The 9075-nt window shown below is 37.4% G+C and overlaps 1 protein-coding gene across 5 annotated transcripts in view; it reads left to right on the forward strand.

The window, feature by feature from the left end:
- MAEA (macrophage erythroblast attacher) overlaps positions 1-8324 on the forward strand; it is a 49241-nt gene extending 40917 nt beyond the window's left edge. For 3 of the 5 annotated variants that reach the window (XM_030947172.1, XM_030947171.1, XM_030947173.1), the window contains 4 exons: positions 2732-2840; positions 5696-5829; positions 6517-6712; positions 7115-7393. In XM_030947172.1, the coding sequence (XP_030803032.1) occupies positions 2732-2840; positions 5696-5829; positions 6517-6712; positions 7115-7210 (535 nt within the window). In that variant the 3' untranslated portion in view covers positions 7211-7393. Of the gene's footprint in view, positions 1-2731; positions 2841-5695; positions 5830-6516; positions 6713-7114 lie in introns of all 5 variants that reach the window. The other 2 variants (XM_030947174.1, XM_030947170.1) reach the window with 1 other exon arrangement.
- The last annotated feature ends 751 nt before the right edge of the window (positions 8325-9075 follow it).

Below are 9075 nucleotides of genomic sequence, written 5' to 3' on the forward strand. Positions count from 1 at the left end.
TGCCCAAAAAACTGAGTAGAAATAAGCCCTCTCTTGGTAACACCTTATATTTGTGTTCAGTTATTGCTGCTGCCCAATAAATATGTTCATTTCTATATTCAGGCATATGTGGACATATAAGCTGGACATTGCAAATGTGGATCCTTTTGTAACAATTTAGTGAACTGTAGGTCTTCAAGTCTTTGTAAATATTTGTCAAGTACAATATGTCAGCTGTACTGTGTGGGCTGGAGGGACACACAAAAGATGATGAACTTTGTCCTTGCAGAGTTTACAGGATCATTCTGGGATTTGAAAAATTTTTCTACCTATTACTTAGATCTGTCACAGGAATTTAGTGACTTCAAGGATGGTGTGTCGTCAGGATTTTAAAAATATTTTCCTGAAAAATTTAGCCCCCTGCCTTAGCTATAGAGACTCATATGAGCTAATGGTGGTAAAAACATTGCAATTTAGCATTGTAATGTTCACATAGACCTCAGGAGCAAGACAGCACTTGCACAGAGATGGAATTAGCTGAATGACAAGGAAAGAGGTGAATAATGGCCTGAGTGCAAAGAAGGTGTAATTCCACTGTTGTGTATTCCCAAGTAACTTACAGTGTTGTGTCTTGCTTCCCAATCTAAAAAAGACTTGAGTGCTATGAATTAATGAACTTGCTTCACCTTTGAAAGATATCTTGCTCCATTTTAATTTCTCAGTGGATGAAGTTCAGCCGTAGCATGGAGACTTTGTGGGAAACTTTCCTTGGTTTTGGGTTTTTTTTTTTTTTTTTGTTTTTTTGGGGTTTTTTTTTTTGTGGGTTTTTTTTGTTTTGTTTTGTTTTGGTTTTTTTGTTTGTTTGTGGTGTTTTTTTGTTTTTTTTTTGTAAAGAACACAGGAGGAAGGGCAAATCAGGAGATAAAGACTAACACAAGGTCACTTTGGAAAACCTAACTCATTGTGGCTGAAGCCAAACAGGCACCACATCCCAGTGTGCTCAGTACTTTGCACATGAGGGGAGGCTGATGGCCTGGCAGGGAGGAGAACCTCAGCCCTAACCAGGCTGTGCAAGTTGAAATGTCACTTCTGTTTCACCATCACAGAACACAACTGCACTCTGGCCAGTTCCTGTCAGAAGATTTTCTTTTTCTCTTTTTTCTCATTCATGCACAGATAATCTCAGCTGGTAGATCTGCATTTTTTGGTTTGCCTCATCTGTGTTTGCAAAAGCTCTCAATTTCATCTGCAGCTCTCCAGTTATTTTAGCTTTCTTCCAATGTGTCCAGGCTGTCTTTTCTCTCAGGCCAGGGGGTTTGTGCTTCTGCCCTCATAACAGTAATCACCTGGGGAACAATGTTTACATTCCTGAATTGCTCACCCAGCATAGGAAATTGGGTGGAAACATTCTGTCCTACATAACTTCCATTGCTTCCTGGCTTGGGTGGGAGAGGAAGTGGGAGGACTGAAACACCGCTAAAGAGACTGTTCTCGTGGTATTGATGACCTCAGTGTACTTGTCAAATTCAGAATTGAAAAAAAAAAAAAAAACCCAAAAAAAACTTGCCTAGGTTTTCTTATTCAAGCCATGAAATGGGCATTTTGAAAATACTGTATATTCCTAATAGTAATTTAGGAATTAATAAAAGACTCTTCAAAAGTTAAAAAAGAGTGAACTCTTAGTGGAGGACTTGAGAGATGACTTGGTATCTTCCCTGCAATACAAACTGTGCAGAAGTCACAGTGTAGGGAAGATTTTCCTACACTTATGCAATGCCAGGAATTCAGTGTAATGCTGGTTCCATACCCAGCCTGCTGTGCTACATCTGTGCACCACTGAAAACAGGAGCTTTTAGCAGAAATGCTGAACTAATCACCAGTTTAAAGGCTGAAGAGTTTTCCTGCACATTTACACTCCAACTTGAAAATTACTGATCTTGTGAAGACTAGACTGGGGAAACTTTCATATAGGCTTTTAAAGTAGTTGAATATCTTCATAATCTGGTAATAATTTTGTGGTTTCTTACTACTTCCTGAAAAATATTAAAGTTTGTATTTTTTATTTAAATATGTTTATGGCAATTCTGTCACTTATTTAAAATATCCAAGCTTTCAGCCATGTGCATATCCCTTACAATCAGTATGTGTTAAAGTACAAAAATTTATACTGAAGTTCTAATTATTTTTTTATTTTCCTGACTACAAAAAGGTGCTCTTAACAAGGTGTTTTCTATTACATTGCCCTGCAATTTCTTGTAGTCTGCACAGAAAGTGATACTGTCTTCAGGCCTATACCCCTGCCCCCAAAAAATCATTTATTCAAAATAAACATTGCAGTTATTTGAACACTCTTGATGTGTCATGGGTTTGGAACAGCTGATTTTCAGCCTGCCTTTGTCTCACTTTTGAGTGTATGCCAGAGGAGTGTCATACACTGAGCCTGCATGAGCAGAGACATTTCTTCTAATAGTCATGGTTGTTTTAGTTCTAGGTGAGGCAAGACTTCACATTACCATAAAAAGATTCTGGTTTCTAACAAATTCCAGTGTAAAAATACTAATTCTTAGTCATTCTTGCATTCCCATTTGCAGGATGTGTTTTTTCCAAGTCCTTTAAATGTACATAGAGCACTCTTGGAGTTCATATATTGAGAGCAGAATCTGTAGGTTTTCTCTGAAATCTTCTGTAATTAAGTGAATTTACTTGATTTGGAGACAAGGCTGTCTAATAAAGTATCAATTCTCTCTTTCAGACATGCAAGAAAGCACTTCAGTCAGGCTGAGGGAAGCCAGCTGGATGAGGTTCGACAGGTGATGGGAATGTTGGCCTTTCCTTCAGACACTCATATCTCTCCCTATAAGGTAACATTGAAATTCAGTGCTGCAACACAATATTAAAACAGATGTTTCAGTTCTATTTTCAGCACAGGAAAATACACTGATTATATCAAGATAAAGGTGGTTTTTTTTAATTTTACTTCCTAAATTCCACCTTTGTAAGAGCTCTTAATTTTAGTAACCAGTTCTTTTACATTAATCCAGAAAGTATTTGTGTTGTTTCAGTTAGATTGTAATAATAACGTGGATTCACACTGAGCTAGGCTTACCATGAACCCAGCATTAGAGATCTGTGGGGCTGGAAGCACAATAATTAAATATACAGCAAGAGGCAGAAGATGGGGAAGTACAAAGGAAAAAAAAGAAGGAGTCTTGTTCAACATAAAAAACTGTGGCTTTAACACACCAGCAGCAGTTTTTAATTCTGTTTCTCACATTATTGTTGTTGAAGTGGTTGGGATGAAGAAATGAAGGATCATTTGAATTATGTGAAAGCAGTATTTTTGTTCCTTAAAATAAGTTTTCATTTATTTGGATTATGCAAATTAATGTAGATATTAGTGGTAATATCCACATCTAAATTTAAATCAAGCAAAATTCACAGATAGCTGTTTCTACAGACTTAGTTCTGTGGTCATGTGCTAATTCACTTCTTTTTAACTTGGCTTTGGAGACAGAAGGTAGAGAAAAGCTGACTTGTCAAAGCAAGACAAGATTTCCATGAAATGCCAAGCCAATATGTGGCAGCGCCAGTATAAACACATTTTCTAAACATGATGATGAAATCATGGTTTAACAAAACAACTACACAAAAAAACGAACAACCCACAGAGGCAATATGAATTTCTTTGCTCATCCCAGAGTCCTGGAAGGATCCTGGTATTTTACATGCTAGATTTGATCTAAGTTATGAATATAAATGATAGATGTGTTAGAAGACTGGGTGTAAGATAGAATTTATCAATATTTTAGTAGTTAGAAAGAAGTAGGTAGGAAATAAGAATCCTGTATTTTATTCTAAGGGCTGGTTTGAATGGAGTGTTTCAATGACGGAGAACAAGGAGAAATAGCTGGGATTGTTCCACTTACAACCATACAAAGAGAGCAGATTCCCTAATACTTACTGATATGACTTAAAACATTCTAGTTTATGGAAGTTAAGTTTTGAATTCTCTAATAATTACCTAGTTCACCACAATTACAGCACATGGTTGTTTGGAGTTACCTTTAGTATCTTGACTATGAGTTCTGTGCATAAATGGCTTCCTAGAATGCCTTTTAAGTAAATTCTTTTTAAATCTGTGACAAAGTTTGTGAGATCATATCTCTAACCAACTGATTTTTATTAATCCAAGGAAAGAAGCATCATCTATAAGCAATGAATAGAACTTTCTCTGGCTTTTCCTCTGTCAGGACTTTAAGGAAAACATTCACTGTTTTGGCAGAACAAGCTGTTTTCTTTGATATCTGTTGAACAATCTTATGTCCCTTCAGCTTCCACTAGACCAGATTTCTTGGAGCCCAATCCAGCCTGGTCTCCAGCAGTAGAATCATTGAACTGTAAATGATGGAAAAGATCTCTGAGATGATCCAGTCCAACCATTAACCCAGAGCCATCTCCTCATCTGCCCTGTCCCCACATGGTTTTCTCCAGGCTAAGCCCCCCTCCCCAGTTCCCTCAGCTGCTCCTCATCAGACTCATGCTCCAGACCCTTCCCCAGCTCTGTGCCCTTCTCTGGAGCTGCTCCAGCCCCTCAATGTCCTTGTGATGGGCCTGAAACTGAACACAGGACTTGAGGTGTGGCCTCAGCAGTGCAAAGTTCTCCAGATGGGACATCCACAGCTTCTCTGGCAGCCTGGTCCAGTGTCTCACCACCCTGACAGCAAAAAACTTCTTGCTAATGTCCAGTCTAACCCTGCTTTCTTTCTCTTTGAATCCATTCATTCCCTTCGTCCTGTCACTCCATGGCCTTGTCACAAGTTGCTCTCCAGATCTTTAGGTGCTGTAAGGTGTCCCCAGATTGTTTCTCCTAGTTCCCTCAAAGTGTAGCATGCAGAGTTGGCAATATAATCAGTATAATATCTATATGATAAATACTATATAAAGGTAAATAAATATTGTCACTCCTGCTGACCAAAGTGCAGGTTATGGATACAAAGGATAAGAAAGGAAGGATTAGGTGTCTGCCTGTACAGATGACACTAAGTATGTTTTCAAAGGATTTTCCCTTCTTACATGACTCTTCAACAGCATTGCTTTTAAAGCTCAATGTATCCTTGACCTGTGGGTTTAGTTCTTACTTCCATGAAAAGAAAAATCCTGACTTTCTGGTAACACACAGCATTAAAGAATTTTGTCTCTAGATGAGTAGCTTATGCAAGCTTTCTCTAACCTGAGGTTGTGGCAGCTTCTTCAAATTGAAATCTTTTTACAAAATTCTGTGAATATTATGAACTGTAATTGATTATCAGCAGAATTAGCCTGCCTTAAGTTAAAAAACACTTCTGACTTTTTGATGTTAATGGTTCAGAGGCTGTAGAAGAAACATTCCACAGTACTAATGTTGTTTCCTATGTAGTCCAGCATTCTAGGAAACTAAGTAGAAGTTAGAAGAAGTAACCTCACCAGTATTTACATACCTTGATTAGAACATTTGGTAAATTATGGAGATTGAATATTGCTCCAGCTATTTTAAATAACACTTACTTTAATAAAGTAGTGTTAAAAGGTACTTTCTAAACACTATGCATTGGTGTGTCCACTTCTAGTTTGTGATGGGTTTGTACAAGTGAGTTTTGCACAATTTGTCACTCCCAGGCTTTTGCTCCCTGGGACAATTAGATTGAAAGCAACTTATAGTTGTGTTGTTTTTTAACAGGATCTCTTGGACCCTGCTCGATGGAGAATGCTGATCCAACAGTTTAGATATGATAACTACAGACTACATCAGCTGGGAAACAATTCTGTTTTTACTATAACACTCCAGGCAGGCCTTTCAGCTATAAAAACACCGTATCCTTTAAAGCAGATATTACTGGGAGTGAAAAAAAGGCCATGTGGGGGTTTATTTTTGGTTTATGGAGGCTTTTCAGAGAGCTCAAATAAGAAATGTGACACTTCAATATTTTTGCTCATCAGTTGTTCAAATGGGGTATAAATTGGGCACTGTTAAATTAAGGGGCAATTATAAAAAATAGCATTATAAATAGCATTATGATTTAAATAAAAGGCATGCCCAAACAAAAATGTTAAGGTAATATGTAACATTGTGTTTGGTTTGGTTGTCTTTTCATGTCTGAAATTAGTGAATATGCCCGAAAGGGTTATTGAGCTGGGTCAAAATTACTGGTTTTTAAGCACTTAAACACAAATTTACCTGCCAGGTTTTACGTGAATATTCAAAAATATCTGCATCTTTTGAAACTTCATTGGGTTTGTTGGGCTGGAGAAGGGCTGGTGCTGCTGGAGTGCTGCACCTCAGAAGCTGTACCTGTGCCAGACAAGTCTTATTCCTTGAAACAGAGCAAACCCTTGAATCTTTTGTGTGGACATTAAAACTTGAATTAAATGCTCCTGTGCATTCTGTCACCTGGGCTCTGCTGGCACAGCTGATGATCTTTTAAATTTAAGGTTTCCCATACAATGGGAAGCTAATTATGGTTTCATGGTGGTGATTATTCCCTAACTTGCTGCTAACAGACAGTGTTATAAAGAGGATGGGAGCTCAAAAAACCCCGACTGCCCTGTGTGTAGCAAATCCCTGAACAAGCTGGCTCAGCCCCTGCCCATGGCACATTGTGCCAACTCCCGACTAGTCTGCAAGATTTCGGGGGATGTAATGAACGAAAATAATCCTCCTATGATGTTACCAAATGGATATGTCTATGGATACAATGTAAGTGTTGCAGTCAATGACTTGCTGAAGGCTAAAATAGCAGCTGTTAGAATAACTTGCTGGATCAAAATAAGAGCTTATAAACTCAGTCAGAAGTTAAAAGAATAATTCTTGCAGTAATGTTTTTTTAAGGACTGTATATTTAGCTGCTTAAATTGGTCTTAATGAAGATATATTAATGGTCACATACCATACTATGTGAATTTATAACACCAGATCAAATGGCATTGGAAATCTTTCCCTCCAGAGAGCAATAATGTAGAATAAGTAACTTCTGGGGGCAAAGATGTTTTGACCTCAGACCACAACATTTTTTTAAATTAAAAGTTCATTTCCTAAACAGTTCAATAATGCTTTGAATGACTGTTGTGAATATTATCTTTTGGTTTCCCTCTTTTTCAGTCTCTGCTTTCTATTCGTCAAGATGACAAAGTAATTTGCCCAAGAACCAAAGAAGTCTTCAACTTCTCACAAGCTGAGAAAGTCTACATCATGTAGGTCTGTAAACCACAGGATGAAGTGCCGCTGGAATTTTGACACAGTGTATCTTGGCATACCCTGTAAAGGGGGGGGCCTTAATGTGTGGCAAAGAAGCAAAAGCTGCCACCTTGGGGAGCAGACCTGTCGGTGGCATTATTGTTTCTTGCGACCAAAGATCAATGAGCAACAATAAACACTCTTGAAAGAAAAAAAAAAAAAAGAAGAGAGGAATTATGGCTTAAGTTTGTACTTGAATAAAATACACAAAAACAAATTTTGATTGTTAAGGTTTTGTAACATAAGGTCAAAAATTGGACTCTTCTCAAAGAAAAGTACTTTCATCTTCTAAAGGATAGCTTTCTTTAAAGATGGACATTTGCACTGGGGGAAAACTTACAACAGATTTGAAATGAAATCCATTTTTCTTCCCTCTTTTTCACAATTGTCCAAGACCCTTTTGTTATCAAAAATCTCAGTACTACCAACGTGTTCTCCTTTAAGCTCCTCTTTGCCTTCTTTATGATCCTCTGGTGAAGTAATCCTGAACATGAATGATGTAACTTATTTCCATGGGAAGATATTTTTGATGTCTTTGACATGAGGTGGCTTCTCTGGAGGATCAGACAGGGACTGGTTTCAAGGAGTATGAAGTCTTTTTCCAAACCCAAATATTTTAAGGAGGTTGCATAAGTATCAAAAAGAACTGAGAACATTTCAGGCAAAATCCAATGCTTGTTTAAATGTTCTTTTTCCAGTCTACCATAGTGTTAAAGTCCTTCTAAAGTTATTAGTTATGTGCATAGGGTTCAATATGAAATCATTAGTGCTACTGCCTTATTTCTTGCTTTGAGAATGTACTCACATGACAATGAGCTGGTATTCTTAAGTGTTGGGCGAAGTTTCTGAAGATGCCTTGCAGGATGATTACATAATTTTAGGGTCTAAATAGTATTCATTACTGAAACTAATAGTTCAATTTTAACAACTGCAGAACACATCCTTATGACTTTTCAAAAGAATTAAACCATTGTAGTTTAAACAAAACCATATTGTAGAGGTTTGTATTTAGCGCTTATTTTTGCATGTTGATGTTGATTAGCTAATAAAAGATTGTAAATGTAAGACATGTTAATAAAAATTGTTTTCCATTTCTTGATTATATAAAACTAGAAAGCTGTTTTGTGTTTAAATGTAAAAAGAATTAAGTCTCAGTGGCCTCTCTTCAAAGGACTCGAACTTCCACATGTTGGTTTTCAGTGTTCTGCAAGATTTAAAAGAAAAAGAAGAAAACTAACAACACGCATGCATACAAAAAAACCAAACCAAAAAACCCCAAAAATTCCCCAGCAAACCAAAAAAATGCCACACAGCAACCATAAATGTTTTTCAGAGCATTTCAGTCAAATAAGTATTTTTGGTTGAAACTTTTCGTATATGAACTCCAGTATACTCCAGGGTTTTTTCTGTCTCTTCCTAGAACACTGCCTCTCACTGTCCTAGAGCCTTCCTGTTAAAAAGGTGTTGTGGGTGATGTTAGGCATGGGTTTTTCATGCTTTAAAGAATACTAATAAAGCACAGGCAAAGGACACAACTTCTTTTCATGTTCAACACTTAAAGGTCACAGATATTACTAAACTTCTGGTACTAGCCACTGTGGAACTGTAAATACATGAGATTTCCAGGGAGGTGTGTCTGAAAAAGTTCCATTTTCAGTGGGCATCAATTATTGATGCTTCAGAACAGATGTATCTGGACCACTGCAGTGCTCCAGACAGCTTGTCATGGGCCTGTGCTCTGCACTCACTCCTGCAAAGGAAGGGTCTGTTCTCTGGGCACTTTCTGAAGTGGCAGATTTAATGATTCCTTAGAACAAATGCAATGT

This window comes from Camarhynchus parvulus, chromosome 4 (genome assembly GCF_901933205.1).
Source record: "Camarhynchus parvulus chromosome 4, STF_HiC, whole genome shotgun sequence".
Taxonomy (NCBI): domain Eukaryota; kingdom Metazoa; phylum Chordata; class Aves; order Passeriformes; family Thraupidae; genus Camarhynchus; species Camarhynchus parvulus.